Source organism: Meleagris gallopavo, chromosome 5 (genome assembly GCF_000146605.3).
Source record: "Meleagris gallopavo isolate NT-WF06-2002-E0010 breed Aviagen turkey brand Nicholas breeding stock chromosome 5, Turkey_5.1, whole genome shotgun sequence".
Taxonomy (NCBI): Eukaryota; Metazoa; Chordata; class Aves; order Galliformes; family Phasianidae; genus Meleagris; species Meleagris gallopavo.
Window position 1 is genome coordinate 5,630,906 of NC_015015.2, and position 19,861 is coordinate 5,650,766.

Genomic DNA, 19,861 nt, shown 5'->3' on the forward strand with positions numbered 1-19,861 from the left:
TTGGAAAGCTATGGAAAAGAACTGTATTACAATACTACGATGTATCTGGGGAACTGAGTTGAAAATACCTGTTCCAGCTTTCATTATAGGATGAAAGGAGCAGAGACAGAAAATGAGGTCAAATTGAGGACATAGAAGGCTGGTAATGGAGTGACAAGGACTGAGCTTGAAATCCCATTTATCTATCTCAGTGCTGTGATATTCAGTGATGTCTAACGTATTAGCGTCAGAAAAGATTCAAATGGTTTCATGAGACGGCTGACATACACTGGATACCACAGTGAGAGACAAAGTGCTAATAAACATTTTGATCTCTGAAAGTGAGGCTATAACTAGGGATTTTAATTCCTTTATGGGCTGAAGCACAAGGTGAAGAACAAGCACTTGCTGAATAACAGATAAATGCTGAAGAACAAATAAATGGTTCATTTACCAAGTTGTGTTTGATAAATGAAGCACAACTGGGACAATGGTGCTGCAAATGGATGTGTTTCGTTCGTTGCTCTCCTATGTCTTTAGCTTGATGATTTGTGCAGCTCTGAAGGGAAGCAGTGTGTCAGGGGCCTGTGCATTTGGAGGTTCTGACAGGTGAGTGTGAAAGGTTTGCTCAGCTGCTGCTTGGGAAAGGAATTGCTGCTGAAAACCTAACTTGTAGAAATACAGCTGTCATCCTGCAGTGGAATTGCTCTTTCAAACAGGTAAAAGAGAAAGAACAGCAGCACTTGTGGAGGAGCTGATAAGTAGTTAAGGATGAAGATGAACACTTCTTGACAGAAACAGAAACAATGGGCTTATAACAGACTGAGCTATAGTATTGGAGTTTCCTTTAAGATTGACCATAAAACTGTAGGAAGATTTACAGAAACGGAGGAAGAACTGAAACATGCATACATTTCTCTTAATTCAAATAATGAATGACTATGAAAGCCTTGCTATTTTCAGTAAAATGACTGAAGAGCCATCTCCCCCCCTTTTTACAGTGGGATTGAAATATCAGACCTGAAACATGCTTTTCATTTCTGTAGAACATTGTCTGGATGGAGAGGAGAAAAATAAAAAACAAGCAAACAAATAAAAATAAGGCCTTCTGGAAGAAAAAACATTAGGCAGATATGATCCACAGAAATTAAATGGGGAGCACTTTTAAGTCAACTTTGAGCCAAACTCACATCTTTGGGGAAGTTTCCACTCAATGATACAATGGAACAGTTCAACAGTTGGCAGTGCTGTCAAGTAATGCCTGTGTGAGTGAGATGTTACAAGGAATGGATTGTTTGAAGGATTTTTATCTTTTGAAGTATTTCTTTTTAGAGGTTCAGTAGGAAGGTGAAGCATAATAATATACAGTGACTTACAGAATTTACCAGACTTACTGGTAGAATAAACAGAAGGGACCAAATCCAGCCTCTTCTAACCAGTCATAAATGTTTGATTGTTCACTAGTTAATTCCTATAACTTCCTGTTGAAATTAGTGAATTGAAATAATTTTGTTCCTTCATAAAATGCTAATGTGCAAGATCTTTTACTGAAAACTCAGTTTCTGATTAAATTTGGTATTAGTATGCCACTGTTGAATTCTTTAATTAAAAGTGGTAAATTGCTTCCAGTGGAAACAATTTGTCATTATTTAATTTATGGTGATGTTGTTCAAGTTTTCTGCACCTCATCAGTTGGAACTTGGAGAAATTTTAGTTTACGCATGTAATTTTCATGATCAAAACTATTATGCTAGAAACAATTCTGTTCTGAACAGTAATTGCAAAATTATTTTTATTTAGCTGGTATAGAGTCATAGAATCACCAAGGTTGGAGAAGACCTACAAGGTCATACTGTCCAACCATCCACCTATTACCAATAGTTCTCACTAAACCATGTCCATCAACACATCATCTAAACATTCCTTGAACACCTCCAGGGCTGGTGACTCCACCGCCTCCCTGGACAGCTCATTCCAATGCCCGACCACTCTTTTGGAGAAGTAGTATTTCCTAATGTCCAGCCTGAATCTCCCCTGGCACAACCTGACGCCATTTGTACAGGCTAGTAATGTATTAGCTTCTGCTTGTGTGATCTCAAAACTTTCTTAGAGATTTTTAGGTCAAAATCATATTTCTTTAATTTCTTTTGATAGTTAAGTATTGTTAAGACTTGACAAGGGCAGATTTTTTTTTTTTTTTTAGTAGCTTCACAAATTCTACCCTTGTTGAGTCACTGTACTTGACTTTCAAAAATTCACCGTTTCATTAAATAAGAGATGTACTTTTTTTTTGGTGGTGTCTTTTCATTAATTCTTTCTGGCACTTTATAGAAGAAAATGTATGATAATTTCTGGGGAGAGATTTCTTAAGCAATTATGTAATGGAGGACTAGAAATTGGATAGAAAAAGTGAGACCTGATCCTGTATTGACCATAGCTGTACTATCTTAGTTCGTAAAAGATGACTTGTTTGTACTTCTGAAGTAAGGTGCTTCAGATTTTATGCATCTTTTCATTCTCTTTATAGGCCCTCTGTTGAAGCTTATGCTGTTATCGTAAAGGTTATGTTATCTTTAACTGTAGCACTGGTACAACTTTTTGATCTTCATGAATTGTTTCTTTTCTGTTTTATATTTACTCAATAATGATGGACATGGTATTTTTTTCTAGAAAAAAAAAAAAAACAGGGAAGGAAAGCTTGAAAGCAATAAATGATAATGTTTTGAATTTGGCAGGTTAATTTTTAGAGAGATCTGTAGGTGTCTATAAGCACTCATTGATGTGTAAGTAGAAATGATAAAAATAATGGAACTATGCTTTGAAAGTAATACTTAGTTTCTGTGTTTTATGCACTGAACATTGTTATGACTTGAAATCAGAATGAAACTATGTCATTTACCAAAATCAGTACTTGTTCATAGTATCAAGTGCTATCTGTGAACAGTTATTGGATTAATTCCTCCTGACAAGAGTTGAGCAATAGCAACACAAAACCTTGTTTCCAATTTTACTGAAAACAACACTAAATTTCAGCTTTCTTATGTGGTTAAGTTACATTTCAGACAGTAAAATTAGACCATTCAATTGATTTTGCTGTTGTGAATTAACGTCTACATGTTCCACAGAGTTTATATCTTAGATTTAAGTAATCTCTATGGAAGTACTTGATTCATATATCCTTTAATGTGTTTCTAGAAACAGTAAGGTACGGTTACATTTAATATTAATGCAAAGAGCAAGCAAGTAGTTAAGATGTTAAGTACAGCTATGCAAACTAATGCTTAGCTGCACTCTGTTGCAAGCCATAAGGAAATTTAAAATGCAGATTTTATTGCACATAAGAGCATTAACACAGGAAATGGTTACAGTAGCAGAGTTAAAGCTGAGGAATGCTTGCATCCACTCCTAGTGGGGATTATTGCTATCTCAACAGCTTTGGTACCCTTGGGTGCAAATGATGTTAAAAAGTTCAATTAGCCTTGTTAAACTCTGATGTGAGGTATGAGGTTAGCTTCCAGTTGTGAGCATATCTAATTCAGAGTACCATTCTACTGCCTCAGAAAGAGGGGTATAGCAGGTTTTTTAATTCAGCTTGCATGCAATACTTGTACTGTGAGCTGCTACAAGCAGAAGTTAGACTTAGCTCAAAGGTCTGTAGAGACCCTTAATGTCTTTTGTGATATCTAGCTTAAGTGATGATTTCTGAAGGTGATGGCACCAAGAGAAATAGTCATTCTTTTAAGTCCAATTGTTGTAATTTGGCTACTAATTGTATCTAGTCTCCAAGCAGGCAGAGATCAAATATGCAAAAATGTGAATAGAGATCTATTTTTACTTTTTTATAAAGAAATATCTTTTTGCAGTTAAGGAGATTTTTTTTCTGCTCTTTTTTTTCCCATTCTGTTTGTACTATATAGTAATCCATAGCTTGTTTCCAGACTTTTCAGAGCCATCTTCTACTGAAAATGTTTACTGGATTTAACATCATCTTTTCAAGAGATTTTGTCTATGACTGCGGGCAAATGTGGCTGCTTTGTCCCTCAGTTTTCTGACAGAAGGATGGTGGGAAGTACTTTCTTTCTCTGTACCTTTTAATTCATTAAGCCTATATTTAAACCTCTTTGGAAACCGGTATTCATTCTAAGTGTGTGAGGTGAGGTCAGAGCTCCCATATATCATGTAGTTCTGTATGCTGTACATTGGCGTGAAATACATTTGTGAAGTGTTCCTTTAGAATGATTTTGTCTTTAATTACATAATTGGAAAGTAAGCCAAAGGGTTAGCATTCCATAGTATAGCCTATATGGTTTAATACATATCTGCCTCTGGTGGAAATAGAAAATTCATTTTAGTCTTTTATATGGATAACATCTACAATATCATAGTTTGGCTACGAACACTTTATAAAGCTATTAAAAAGAAAAAAATAGTACATCTAATTTGGAAATAACTATTAGATGAAAGAAGCTAGTTTCAAAGATGAAGTAACCAACCAAATGACAACATGCCAACGAAGTCTACAGATGTGGTAATAAAATATATACAATCTACATGCACACTTTTTTCAATAATGGTATAGATTGAGGGAAAAATACACCCACAAGCCTGTCAAGCTAGTATTTGTGCTGTGCATTTAACCTGCCCAGAATTCATGCAGTGATGAGGACAGGGTAGGCCTCTTAAGTGAATTCACCATGGAAGAGTTTGCCTTTTAATATCAGGAATTCAATAGTTTTTAATTCACCCACTCACCTCATTAATTTTAATACCAATACATCTCAGCAAACTAGCCAGCAGTCAGAAAGATGCTTTCAAGTTTAGTTACTGTTAATGTTGCATATGCAACAGTGCCCAATTAAACAGCTTGTACTACTACATGTAAATGGAGTAATCTAGTGACAAAAGCAAAATACTGTGGATACTGTGAAATTTATAGAAGAGTGTTTCAGACCTGCTTTTTCTGGTTTTCAGCATTAATCAGGAGCTTCAGTTGTGGACACAGTGTATGGTTAATGATCTTTGATGGCAGCTAATTATCTTTTCAATTACAATGTGCAGTGCAAGTAATTGGAAGATTTTGTTCACATTATCAGAATAATTCCTTTTCCTGCAAATATAAAAACATGACATAAATGTCCATCTAATGGAAATAGAAAAAGGACTATGTGTATGAGTCACTTCTTTGTTATTTTCTAATGTCACATCAAAGCTATTTTTCATCTCTTCTTTTCCAGATATGTCAGAGCTGTAGTTAAGTTTTGCCAGGAAAGAAAAAAAAAAAGGAGGAAGATGTATTTGTATTTTCTTGACTAGTATGTCATTAGACCAACAAGTCATATTTGTTCAGTAGAAATATATAGTCACCGTTAAAAGAACTGCATGAATCACTTTGTTGTTTTCTATTCAAGTGTGGACTTAAATGATCTGATACCAATTTGCTTGGTTTTATCTACTGGAAAACACCAACTTCAGGGAAGATTAGTGAATGATAAATGACTCTAAAATAGACTTTCTGTTTGCATCATTAGCAAAGACTTCTGTGTCTGTTCTTGATGAATTCAGTCACATGCAACAGCTCTAGTGCAGTTAAGGAAATGACAACTGCATTTTTTCTTTTTGTCCATTATTCTCTGCAGCCCCTTGAACTGACAGCTGAAGTATTTGGGAGAATTTTTTCCTAACAGCAATTGCAGATATCACATATATTGTGATCAAAAGTGTCCAAGTCATGTCAGTGAGACCAATTTGACGTTGTGCATTTCTGTACAAGTGAATGTGAGTGTACAAATGTGAGAGGGGATTGGAATGTACAGGATTGTGAAGATTTTGGATGAGGTAGTGGGTTATTATTGTGGGAGTGTGCCTTGCTAAGCATCCCAAGAGACTTGGAATGGGCTGGAGTCCTGGAGAGGGCTAATGAAGAAAGGTGGGAAAATAGCTTTGTTGCATTTTACTTTTGTTCTTGCAGTCCATGATTCTTAAAATTGCAGCACAGATTTGTTCATTTTTATGTAGATCAACCACAATAAGTAACAAGGTATGGATTTTACACTGCAAAACTTAGAGCATGTTGAGCATGCAACAAAGCCAACTAACTGTATGAATAAAGAATAATCATAGAATACCTTTTTACAGGTAGGAACAGCTGAACTATCTCATGAATAGATACAAGTATTTGTTGTGTTTCAAACTGTTTCAATCCACGATAGAAATAATCATGATGTGAGTGTTGATGGATAATACCCCAGCGAGGAACTGGTACTTGTTTCATAGTGATTTCTAATAGTGTCGTTGTTTTTCCACATCAGATACCTGGTTGTCTGGAGACGATATAATGTATGTATTTAGGAACATCTTATAGTCACTGCTGTTGGATGAATAAATGTCAGTGGAAGAGGTGACTATCAGTAGGCATAACTTAAAGTTGGCTCTTCCTGTATTTATGAGGCTCCAGTTACCTGGAGATTTTCTCCCTTGTGAATATTTTCTTCTGTTGACTTTCATGTCAGTGGGAGAACATCTTGGAGTTTCTCTAGTCTGCAGTGTTCTCCTTAAAGAAGAAATATTTTATATTTAAAAATTTCTGTATGAATAAATGCTAGTGAGATGAGCATTAGGTAGTTTAAAGAATCATTTTGAGAATTTCTCATCTTCTTCTAGCGTTTAGTACTTGGCTCTTTCTTTTTCATATTTGAGAACTGCTCTAGTGAGAAGTTGCTAATATATGCATTTATGGCCTAGCTCTGCTGGGTATGAGTAGGAATGGAGTTAACTTCCTACACAGCAGCTTATATGGTGCTGTGTCTCAGATTTGCTGCTACAACAGTGCTAGTAGCTCACAGATGTCATCACTCTTGTGGTACAGTACTTGCAAAGTCCAAAGCACTTTTTAGTGCTCTGTGTGTTGGGGGTGGGCAGGAGGCTGGAACACACAGCATGGGGTGCTGACCTGAGTGGGGCAGAGGTGTTTGGTGCCATATAGTGTGTTGGTGTCAGTTCACTCCATTGTCACCAAGGTGTGCATCATGCTTGAATAATAAGTAGGATGGCTGTCTTCCAATGCAGCTGTTGCCTGGGGACTGGGTATGGGTCTGCTTGTGGAAGGCAGTCTGCATTGCTCGCCTTTGCATCACGTTTCATCAATCTATTTATTTGTTGTTGTTTTTCCCTTCCTTCCTTGCTTGACCTATTAAACTGCCTTTATCTTGAGCCACTGGTTTGTCACTTTAGCTTTTCTTATTGACCCCGAGGACTACGTGTGTGCATGGCTGCTGGTTGAGGTCAATCTACACTGTGGTCAAAATACTTGCAGACTGAATGCCTTAAGACTGCATTTAGAGATGGACATTTAAAGTATCTTATAAAGTGCATCTTATTGTCCAGGCCTGAAATACAACCTTGATTTATGTTTATGATTTTCCCTCAGAGATTGGTAATATGTCTGTGCTTTTTATGATGCGTGAAAATACTGTTTTGAGAAGATATATAGTCATCCATCCACTAAAAGGCAAACATGAAGAAAAAAGAAGAGAGTTGGTTTCCTAATCATTCAGGAGATTGTATCTCTCATTCATTTCCTGTAACACTCAACTCCATAATAATATTTGTTGTTACTGCTCTATGCAGTGTTCAGCAAAGTAGCTCCTGTTTTCAGTCAATAAATAAGAGACATTTTAACATCTTTCACTTACTGTCTGAACTCTATGGATTTTTTCTGAAGCAGATACTTTCCTCCAAGCTGCTTTGTTTAGATGGGGTGGAGGTGGGAGTATGGGGTATTTTTTTGTTGAGTAAAGGTTTTTTATGTTTAAGACTAAGCAAAATCCCTGTCAATTGTATTCTGAGGAATTCATGCTTAGGTATCATATGCACTCCTTTTAAGTTGTGCAAATTATTAAATTATTCTTATTGTAAATTTTGTGTATCTGCTGTTGTTCAGTGGCTTCTGTAGGAGTAGCATGCTCTTGTGATCTCTTAGGCCCGACCCAATGCTTCTTGTAATCTTCTGTGGACTAGGAATCAATAATGGGAAAAGGCCAACTATTCCCATTGTAAGTTAAGTTTACTCAAAAGTGTGTGTGTATGTGTGTGTGTGCGTGTGTATGTACTTATAGTATTCAAATACAAATTGGAAATACTCTTTGGGAATGAAATTCTTGTTTGGAAAAATGTTTTCAGGATGGTTAGGTTCTAACTTCAGTATTTGCAAATTCTTCATATCATATGGATGGCAGATGGTAGTATCACATGGATTTTGTTGAAAGAGCTTTCTTTTCCATTATCTTCCTGTTTGCATCATTCCTGATTTAAGCTTGTGCAGCACATGAGTGTTACAGAGTTGAAGGATTTAAGAACAGTGTAGTGTCCACAAGAACCTAAAAATAAAAAAAGACCATACATAAGCTTTTATCCTAGTTGGATCATATTTAACTCAAGTTAATTTGTTTTATTTTTAAAGATAGGATTTTTCTGATGCAAGATCCCAAATGCATCTTAAGTTATACCTTAAATTTATTCAAAAGAGAAAATAAGTTTTCTTGAATTTCTAAAATTTCATTTATGTTAGGCATGCTTATCATCTGGAAGCACTTTTTTTGCTGTCAGACTATATTGGAATACTGTGATACAGCAGCAATTCAACTGTATAAAAGCCTCTAACACATTGACTTGATAAGTTACCACGTAGGTATCTGAACAGCGTGTGGTTTCTGTATTTGGGAAATGGGCACATTACTTGATTGCTTTCATCATGAAGTAATTCTAGAAGAGAGCTTAAGTATTTTAAGCATGAAAGATGATATAATTTAAATATAAAGTTCAAAATAATGTAAAGCTGTATTGTACTTAAATGCATGATACTGTAGCTGCAGCGTTCATATAACACTGTTTACATGTTCTACTTGTGCACTGCACAAAGATAAATTCGATACCTGTGATCCTTCTCAGACGTATATTATGATTCTATGATGAGCAGAGACTTCAGGAATAAATCAGCTGCCTGAACTCTGAGGCTCATCGGCAGAGCAGAAAATCCTCATTCTTTCTCACTGGTTGACCTTACATCAATAACATAACTTGTATCTCAAATTTTCACAATAATGCTTAAAATCAAAATTAAGAAGCAGTATAGTAAGTTACTCAAAGTGAGGAATTATGTAAAAATTGGCCAAAATTATCAAATATCAATGGAAAACTTGAAGCTGTTGCATCTCTGGATTGGGAATGCTATTGAAACAAAAGGTGCCTTTTTCTGGTTTTAATATCAAAGATGTCTTGGGAACTAAAATTGCAGAATCACAGCAAGTAGTAAAAACTATTTTGTATCTGAGATCAAATCTTTGCTTAGAGAGGTTGTTGATGCCCCCTCCCTGGAGGCTAGGCTGAATGTGGCTGTGAGCAACCTGGTCTAGGGGGAGGTGTCCCTGCCTATAGCAGGGGGTTGGAACTAGATGATCTAAAAAGTCCCTTCCAACCTAAACCATTCTATGATTCTAAATCTATTTATTTATTTATTTCCCATAGAACTTTCATTATGTATGCTTTGGATTTCATTAGGCACCATTTTGGTTCATGCTATTGTGTAGGAATCATGTAATCTGCATCTGTAATTCCTCTAGATTGCTAAAAATAAATGTAACTATGAACAGACTGGGGGTTGCATCAAGTGCAAAAACAGATTTCTTGGCACTAGGGATACTTCAGAACTAATTTAAACATTATCTGGGAATCAGGAAATCACTTGAAGAGTTAGTACTGTATATTTTATTTAAAAATTCTGTCTAAAACCGCTTGAGGCAGTTTGTAGATCCATTCTCACGTGAGTATGTATTGGAATTTATTCATACTACTGTTTTACTGTAAGCACGTGCCTGCTCAGTAATTGTGGCATCTTACTTCAGCTTCCTGCCTCTTACCTGCTGGTGTTATTTACTGGCAGTCATATAAATGTTCCAGAAAGGAAGCAAATGAATATGCCTGAAAGCATCACAAAATTTCATTTCAGTGCTATGAAAAATTTTAACCAATGAAGAGCCAGGTAGAACCAAGCTTCATAACATTATTGTGTACTTATCAGTGTATCATCTAATACAGAACGTAATTATTTCAGCTTAGGTGCACAGCCATAAATTTACTTCTGAAGTTGCATGGTTGTTAAGCTACATTTGGTACTGACTAGGGGGTTTCTTTGCCTGTCTCCTCAGCATCAATAAGAAGCAACTTTCTGAAATTAATTGTGCAAATCTCAGACAATTTCTGTTTAAAGAATTGTGATTATTAAACTGTAATCAGGATTGTAGTCTTTGAATAATGGGAGTAAGATTTAATTTGAAGTTTGAGTCAGACTGAGAGATCCCCATTTATGAAGTCAGAAAACTTAGCAAGACTTTTTCCTCTGCTGTACTGTCTTCATGGCAGGCTCCTGTCTTCAAGCTTGTGGCAGAAGCAGCAGAGGACAGCAGATGATTTCTGTGATTTTGCAAAACACGTTCCTAGAAACGTATTTATACCTCAACAGGAAAATATTAAATCTGACTTGGCAAAGAGACGTGGCATAGAGTCATAGAATCATAGAATCACCAAGGTAGGAAAAGACTTCCAACATCCAGTCTAACTGTCCATGTACCACTAATATTTCCACTCTAATCCATGTCCCTTAGCACCTTGTTTTCACAGTCCTTGAACACCTCCAGACTGTGACTCCACCACCTCCCTGTTCAGCCCATTCCAGAGCCTGAACACTCTTTCAGAGAAGAAATTTTTCCTAATGTCCAACCTGAATATAGATAAACAGCTTTTTCCAACATGCTTTCCTTTTTTCTACTTCAGGTTTCATCATCTTGCCAAATGTCTCATTTAATTTCATGAAGATGTTTCATACTTGTTATTTTTTCCTAAACATAAAAGAACATTATTGGATTGATGTACCATCCTCAGATGAAAATGTAGTTACTTGAGAATAAAAAAAACCCAACCAAACAAAAAAGGCAGATGTTTATCCTTTGGTGGTTGACACAATCATTTGATTTTTGGTGGATTTACAGGGCTGTGGGGTCTCTTGTTTGTTCTGTTTTGGTTTTGTTTGCTTTGTGGAAGGTTTTCAGCCATGCTGAGGGAGGCTTTGCTGTCTGGTGGGAGGCAGAGTGTTTTACTTTCTGGATGGCTTTTATTGTTGTCAGTTATGGAATCCTTACAAAAGAATTTTTAAAGAAAGATTTCAATTCCTGAAAGCTCAATCATTTTCTTTTCTTCAAAGGAAATAACAACAATGGCATGTGGAGGTCATTTAACTCCCTGAAAGCATGTTTATGAGTTAGTATAAAGACAGTATATTTCAAGCCACCACTGAAAGCTTAAGCACCTTGTCTACTATGAATCAGTGAATGTAGGTGGGAAGTATCTGAACTGAACTGCTCAGATACTTCTGTTATTCCTGTTCATTGGAAATACCAGAAATATTCAGCAGTACACCTTTTGTGGTTCTCTGGTGTCACCTTCCAAGCTCGCTTTGGTTCCCTTGTGTGACTTGGCCTTGTTTTCGTCTACTACTTAGTTTCATCTACTATTCATCTACTATTAGTTTTAATATTACCATAAGAATGATCTATTAATATAAAACGCACTTAGGCTTTTAAATTCAGGTATAAGAAACAGAGGGAGGCCAGATAGCGAGTTTTGCTTTTAAATGTATCATTCTTTATGACCTTGTTCTACACTTTCTTTCAGAATACAACACTGAATGAAATTTATTCCAAGATTGTAAGCATTTTAACCTCTTGGGAGAATAATACAGCGCAGAAATAATAATAATAATAATCAGACATTTCACAAAAGACAGTAAAAAAAAAACGGTGAGAATTATTCCTATTTCTTTATAATTTTTTTCTGTAGATGTGGTAACGTCACTTCTATTTTTGTCATCTTTCTGCTTTCTTTTCTTCAGTCCTTTCTGCTATGTTGCTGAGTAATGTTTGAGTATTCAGTAGTATTAGCAAACCAGTCAAAATGCTCTACAGTGAAGAGAATATAAACTTTTTTAGCGGTAACATTGAGCTTAGTAGGCCAGTTGAAAACTGAACTATGAAACTACTTGAAAGCTAGAAGGCTAATTGGAGAACTAGAATCATACAATGGCTTGGGTCGGAAGGGACCTCAAAGATCATCTAGTTCCAACTTCCCTGCTGTGGGCAGGGTTGCCAACCAGTAGATGAGACTGCCCAGGATCCCCTCTAGCCTAGCTTTGAACACTTCCAGTGATGGGGCATCCATAACTTCTCTGGTCAACCTGTTCCAAAATGAGCACCCTCTGAAGAATTTGTTCCTAACATCTAACCTAAACCTCCCCTCTTTCAGTTTAAGTCCATTTCCCCGTGTCCTATCACCTGCTACCTGTCTATCCGACCAAAGGTTGGTCCTCTAGAGTCAAGGTGCTCTTTGATTCAATGTTTAGCTTGAAGTGTCTACATTACTATGGCAGGAAAGCTGATGTTTCTCATCATGATTCCATTCCCAGTACTTCTAGAATACTGTTTGGGTTGAAATAGTGAGAACGTAGTGCATAAGCAGAATGGGTTGGCCATTCTCTTCATACTTAATAAACTAAGAAAGCAAATGCCAGGAGGCTTGGTGGTAATTACTATGAACAATTGCTACCTTGCACAAAAGCTCATTTATTCAAGCAGCCTTTGTTAAAAATAGGCCAAAGTATTTCATAAAAATGTGTTATAAAAACTCTGTTTACTGAGTAGGTGAAATTATTTTATATTCAGACATACTCAATTCAAACCATATTCAGGCTTAGGATTTAGACCTTATTTTAAACCTGACAATCTGTTCAAATTTTCAGTTTTGGAAACTGAAGTAATTTTGGTTAAATGTGAAAAATGAAGTCTTCTGTTACAATGAGTCTTAGTACTGTATAAAATACTCATTCTTTAGGAAGTGCTCGAAGCCACACTGCAATCTGTTTGCTCCGTCTACATATATTGTGTGCACATGTGACAAATGAAAATATCAGACTTCCAGAATCCTATTCCTCTGTGTCTGTAACAACTGGTGTGACATCATGTTTGCATTAATGAATACAAATGACAATTCCAAATTTAAAACTTAAAACCATTTTGATTGAAAATTGACATATTGAATGCAAATTTAACTGTGGAAGCAAAAGCAATAATAATAATAAATCCTTTTCCATTATCTTAGAGCATAAAGATAGTCCTAAAAAGATGTATCCAAAGATGAGGTTTTCTGTCACTGGAGGTGTCACCAAAGCTGTCACAGTAGGTGTTAGCTTGCAGGGATTTATCTTGGCACTATCCTCAATCAGTGCACATGGTTGAAGGATTGAAACAAAAATGAGGAGACATGACGATTGTCAGTACAGTCAACACAAAAGTAATAACTGTGACCTCGATTTTAAGGTTAAGCATACATCTTTCAAACAGTAATAAGATTTTCCTAAACATTTCCAGTTCTGGACAAGCTGTTTCCGTTTCCTTACGTTGATTTGTTGAAACTACCTTGTGAAGACATTAGAAACATTTCATTTATGGGATGGCACTGTTTTTGAGTCCACTGAGTATCACTAAAGCATCCCATGAAATATGCACATGACATGCTTGCCTCCACAGCTCTACCAGCTGAAGGGTATTTAGTAGTTTGTATGTTAAATTAATAGTATATCCTCACTATGCATGGTAAAAATAAGTAACAGGTGACAGTTAACCAATCAAAGTAGAGGTAACTGCATGGTTTTTGCTATTGACAGTAGGAAGTCAATAAAGCAGAGCAGAGTACTTCGTAAACTCTTACTGAGTAGTGTAAGCTACAGAGTCAGATGAGTATGTCAGAAAAAATGGCACGTTTATGTAGCAATACTTGGCAGTGTCTCTCTATGAAGTACAAAAGAACTCGAAGTGTGAATCTGTGACACGGGTATTTCAGGGAGAAGGTCAGCAGCTATCAAATCAATAATGAAACAGGGTTTTTCTTCATTTATTAATGAGTGCATCAAGCCAGATGGCATAAGTAATTACTACAAATATAAAGCAACCGGTATTGGTAAGAAATATGCTAAATTAAAGATATTCACCTTGAATATTTTGTTTGCTTATGATTTTAAAAAGTTGAACAACTGTGTTATCTAAAATTCTGTGTGCTCTTGAGATTTTTTGACAGAAGAAATCAGCAAACAAAGCTAAAAGCAAGCAATGAACTGTGGAATGTAGTGTTATTTACTGAATGTTTATCTTTAGTGCTGTGAATAATGTAAGAGGAAAAAAAGAATTAAATCCATTGGTTCAATTGTTGAATTCCTACTGTCTTAGTGTCAAATTGAATTCTGAAATAGTCACATTATAAAATCCTGGGTAATGCAGAAAAGGAGTCCGAAAAACTGATTTGTGTAAATATTAGAGCAGCTTTCTTTACTCTGATCACTACTTTTCAAGCAAAAGTTTTCCACTCGTGAAACTTTGGATATATCATGTGTTAGTGGATACTTTTGTAAACTCTTAGCATAGGTGAGTGCTGAGATACAATTTTGACTTACTGTAAATAGATGTGAGTGACTGAAAATCAGTGCTAAGGCTCATTTTAAGAGATTAACCATTGTATTCTTACAAGAAACAACAAAAAAAAAAGGAGTTTGAAATAGGAGGATTTTGTAAAAACTTAATTCTAAACTTAGAATTGATGATGTGCTCTGATCTGTGTGCATACAGCCAACAGATCCATAGTTTTTTGAAGCGGGCCATTTGGCTGTAAAAAGAAACTCGCAAACCATTAATTAAGAGCATGCTATGTATTCTAATGTACTTCTAAAGCAATATATAGGTTTTAATGTGCAAATGGAATATGTTTAAAAAAAAAAACTTTCCTGAAAGGCAGAAATATCATGCAGCAAGAAAATGAGCTATCTATCCCTGGTGACTTGAGCATTATCATGTGAGAATCACAGAATGGGTTGGGCTGGAAAGGGCCTTAGGCCCATCCTGTTCCAATCCCTCTGACATGGGCTGGTTGCCACCCACCAGTTCAGGTTACCCAGGATTCCATTAGGGTGTACAGAAGGCAAAATTCATTAGCAGAATGATACAAGGATCTATCTACATGTCTAATTTTCTATGCTTCTGTTTCCTGTGTGAGAGCTGAAGAGAGAAGTTAATGATTAAGATGTTGAAGCTAACCAAGGGCAAGCACTTGCCTGGTGAGCCACTCTACCCTTGTTTTGGGATCAATACCTGCAAATAGCATGACTTTGTACTGCTATAAAGAATATATTTAACATATATTGGATCTTTCAGCAAATCTTTCACATGTTATCAGTAGTTGCTTAGGTTTTAACACTGTCTACCAATGTAAGTAGCCCTTCTAAAGTAAATCCAGCACAGCTGGTCAAGAAAGAACTGCATGTGCCTGCCACATGAATACACAATAAATGCCTGATGCTCTTCTCTTTCTAGAGAGGTGTGAAGGCAGAGGAGTGCTTTAGAAACTTAGGTCACACTTAGACTTGGCAGCTATAGGCAAAAGAGTATTGCAAAGACAAAAATCCCACTGCTGCTTGTCCCCCAGCATCTCTTGTCACTCCGATTTATAGGAGGGAGATGAGGTTCTTTTAATATTATATCCCCGGCGTGAGATTAAGAAACAACGGTTCATATGTTAGTCTAACCAGTTTATTATAATCTTAATCATGGAGACGGGGAAGGGAAGGAGGGCGATAGAAAAGGTAGGAAAGAAGCAAGGGATAGTAAAGCGGGGATAGTCACCACCAGGATCCACCAGCGGTCCCATTGCACGACGTTTCGATGGTCCGAGGTAGAAGCAGCGGGGGGGGAGAGAGAAACAGCGTGGCCGGCCATGGGCAGCAAGCAGGTGGCAGAAGGAAGTCGCGGAGCCGATCCAGGACGAAGCAGCAGGACTCAGGCAGCAGGCCAAGGGGAGTCCGTCAGCATGCAGGAATTCCGTGGTGAGGATCTGATGGCAGACACCTACTCTCATCGTTTTCGGTTCCTACTTTTATCCTCCTTTTCCTCCTGCCTACGTGACATCCCTGGGCGCTTGAGCAAGTCATGTGAGTATTCCCCGAGATGGCCATCATCCTGAGATAAGTCCACACAAAAGACCGCTTCACAGCTATTTAGCTGCAGCTTCTCTCTCTCTCCTTGCCCCTGGCCTTGTCCATCAAAGTTCTCCAGACAAAGGATTCCACAACCTTTGCCCAGGACTTGCCTGGACTCGGACAAGTCCATCTGTGTCCCCAGCAAGCTTTGAGACAAGGATGTTAACAGAATAATATCGTACATCTCTCAAGTAATCTCTCAGAGGCTGCTAGTGGTTACAGGAATACTACTCTATATTTTGAGTAAATAAAATTGTATCTTCATCCTAACGATGCTGCATAGAGAAGGGCAAGTACTTTGCATTCAGATGACTCCATAGCATACAGAAAATCATGTGTCGCTGTAGCAGGCAAACAAATCATAGAAAAATCCACACAGGCAGTCTGCCTATTCAGCAGTGCTCTATAAGAAGGAATGACTAATACTACTGTTTAGTAAGTTCCTAAGTCATGTGATATTTAGGAAAGTGACAAAGCAAGCATTTGTGAAATGCCGATCCATGGCATAATAGCATGCAAGGTTTACATAAACAGCAGTAGATGTACATGAGAGTGAGAGGATAGAACAGTTGTACAAGGAAATCATCCTACTGGAGCTAACATCACTTACAAGGAACAATAAATACGTAAATAGAAAAGTCAATTTACCTTCCCTTCATAAAAATGAGGTCTAAAGCATACATCATTTCTGTACCTGCAAATGAAAGAGAAGACTTCTTATCTAGTGGAGCTGTTGTTACTCCATCAGCTTGCTTAAGCTGCAGAAATAATTATTTATGATCATAAGCAAACCGTTGAAATGTTTATCTACTAACTCACTAAATAATTTCATTATTTAAAGGGCATATCCTTTTAATTCCATTTGAACATATCATTTTGGTAAATAGTCCAGTCCATATCAAGACTATTGTTAGCTCTGCCATAGACCTGTTAATCTGACCTTGAGTAAGTTATTGCACTTGTGCATGTCTTTCTTGCCCACCTGTATTTTCTTATTTGTGTGTTAGACACAAGCAGTGTAGAGAGAGTTTCTTTTTATAGTGTTTAGATAGTATCTTTCACTTAAGGACCTTAATATGAAAGTCAGTGTTTTGATCCTCTGGTACTACTATTATACATATAAATAATAGATAATAATTGAATTTTAGATAGCAAAGCAGAAAGAATTATCTGAGCTGTTAGTTTTTAGCAATGAAGCCTTTATCTTGTTTTGTGTGTTAGAATTCTTTGCCACCTGTTTGTCTGCAAAGCTTGATTATACTGAAAACAAAATAAATAAATGGCTTTAATCTCTAAAGCTGGGAAATAACAATATATTTATCAGTGGGGCACCTCATTCCATGGGTGCTTGTGCTAAATTTGTCCAATTAGGTTTTGCTTATCTTTTGAGACAATATAAACATTGTTTATCTTAAATGAAAGGCAAGACGAGCTAAGCTGTAATTGAAATGGCTTCCAGTATGAAAAAGGAATAATTCATTAAGAGATTAAAACTCAGCATAAGTTTTCAGCACATGGTGAATCTCCTCTTGTATTTCAATATAATCAACAGATTATCTTGAAAACTCCTTGACTTGTAGCATGAACTTGTTTTAGGTATATACTTGTTAGTTGTTGACTAATTAGTTGACTAATGGAAGAGTGCAAAGTAGTTAGCATTGGCATTTTCTTAGCAAAGTGTTCAGGTAGACTTTATGTAGCATACAAATGAATGTGATTTCATGTGGATTTGCCCCATTTAGATTCTGCCCCTATTTTCCTTATATCTAAATGTTTGAGTATTAGTACAGTTATTACTTTATTTGAGGTGGTGAATAATATTGATTCAATCAGAGCTATAAAAGATTAAATATAGTTATATCGGCATATAATAATATTGAATTGTTGTAAACCCTTGAACTCAGGAAGAGTCTTATTTCCTGTGGGACTTTTTGTTTTTCTCAATGGCTTACTCTGTAATACCTGCTTCGAATTATCCATGCCAAAATTCCTTAGAAAAAAGTCAATTGAGTTTTCTCCTATTTCGTAAAAATAAAAGCAAAAATGTGAGTGGCAGAAAGCCCTCGCTTACGCTGAGGCACTCTCTCATGTTTTGTCTCTCTCTGCAGGATATCACACATCTCTTGCATGGGCAAACCAAGGTTGAGAAGCCTTTGGTCACTATGTTCTTCATTTAGAGTTTGCTGATGTGAGTAATTGAGTCCTGAGTTTGAAAACATCTGTGAAGATTGGAAGTAAAGACCAACGTTTAGAGGAGCAGAGGTGAAAGGAAACAGATGAAAATTGCTTAGAATACAGCTTCTTATAGGATGAATAATTAATCAACTTAACAAGAAAAAAACCTTCCTAAGAAAGTCATGATACTGTGAGAATAGTACATGCAGAACCAGACACTGCAGGTGGCAAAAATGCAGGAACTGAACTGTGTTAGCTACGTGAAGAAAGCATCTAAAGAGAGAGTAAGATTATAGTATTATATACTTTTTTTTTTTTTTTAGCCAAACAACTTTGTCTTTATTCATAAGCAAACATGCAATTCTACCTTCTGCTGATAAATCTTTTCAGAGATTATTGGGAGCACCTCATGTGGAAGTAAGGAGATAGTTTCCAATATTTTTTCTTACAAGTTTTAGTAATTTAATCATAGAATAGTTTGGGTTGGAAGGAACCTTTAAGGTCATCTAGTTCCAACCCCCTGCTATAGGCAGGAGCACCTCCCTCTAGACCAGGTTGCTTACAGCCCCATCCAGCCTGGGTTAATTTATTTGTACTTAATAAATGTGCATATGTCTGGATTGACTGCATATGCAGCTAAACAAGCCAATATGTGAATCATAAAACATGAGCAAATCACTAAGATCAAGTATAATTCATTTCAGATAAAGATTGTTGACTACTTTTAGTCTTAACTACACAATATATTAACATTCTTTAGGACAATTATTGTCAAAGAGCACTGTTGGGTTTCTGTTATTATTTTTGTTTCTGTCATTTGGAACAAGATAGAGTAGAAATTTTATTATACATATCTTTGTAGCTTCTTTGATATTCTCTGAACTGAAAGGTGTTGTTAGATCTCATCATTTGGTACATGAAGCCCATGTTACTGGCTACTTCTCTTCTTGTGCGTGGTCATAGTTGAGCTGTGCTGTTGAGATGGTTTTCTTGACATCTGTTGTTAAAGAGCTTATCATTCACTTGGGCTGTGCTCAAGTATTACAACAGATGTTGGCAATCTGCTGTGATGAAGCAGCTTTACTATCCTGGGTAGCTCCTGTTTGGATTTGGAGCTCTGGGGAGGAAGTAGAATTTCCAGATCTCTATTTATAATTGACTTAATTATTTTATTTATTTATTTATTTTACCTTGGTAACTTCAAAAACTAAATGAGTTCAATTTTTGGGCAGTCTCAAGAAGCTATAACAAGAAAAGGAACTCGCAGCTTAGCTCCTGAAGCTTACACGTTACACTAACTGAAAGGCACCATCTGAGATGAAACTTCACCTACAAATGAATCTTCATTTATATACTATATGGTCAGTCATCTTAGTTTTATTAACACTCGTTGTTTATTAGTTTCTGAACTCCACCAAATCTTTCTCTGTAATTGATACCATCACCTTAGCAAAGTAGTGCAGGGGTAATTTACTCTTTTATTTCAGACTGAAAGCAGCATTTCTAATTGTTGAGAAACCTGTAAAGCTAAAATTATTTGTAGAAGAGCTGTGTGTTTATTACATACAATGCTGCAAATGT

At 36.4% G+C, this 19,861-nt stretch overlaps 1 protein-coding gene across 1 annotated transcript in view; it reads left to right on the top strand.

The window, feature by feature from the left end:
* Window positions 1-469: 469 nt before the first annotated feature.
* LOC100539913 (leucine zipper protein 2-like) overlaps window positions 470-19,861 on the top strand; it is a 91,258-nt gene continuing 71,866 nt past the window's right edge. Inside the window, exon 1 of the mRNA XM_031553359.1 lies at window positions 470-588. Within this exon, the coding sequence (XP_031409219.1) occupies window positions 470-588 (119 nt within the window). The remainder of the gene's footprint in view (window positions 589-19,861) is intronic.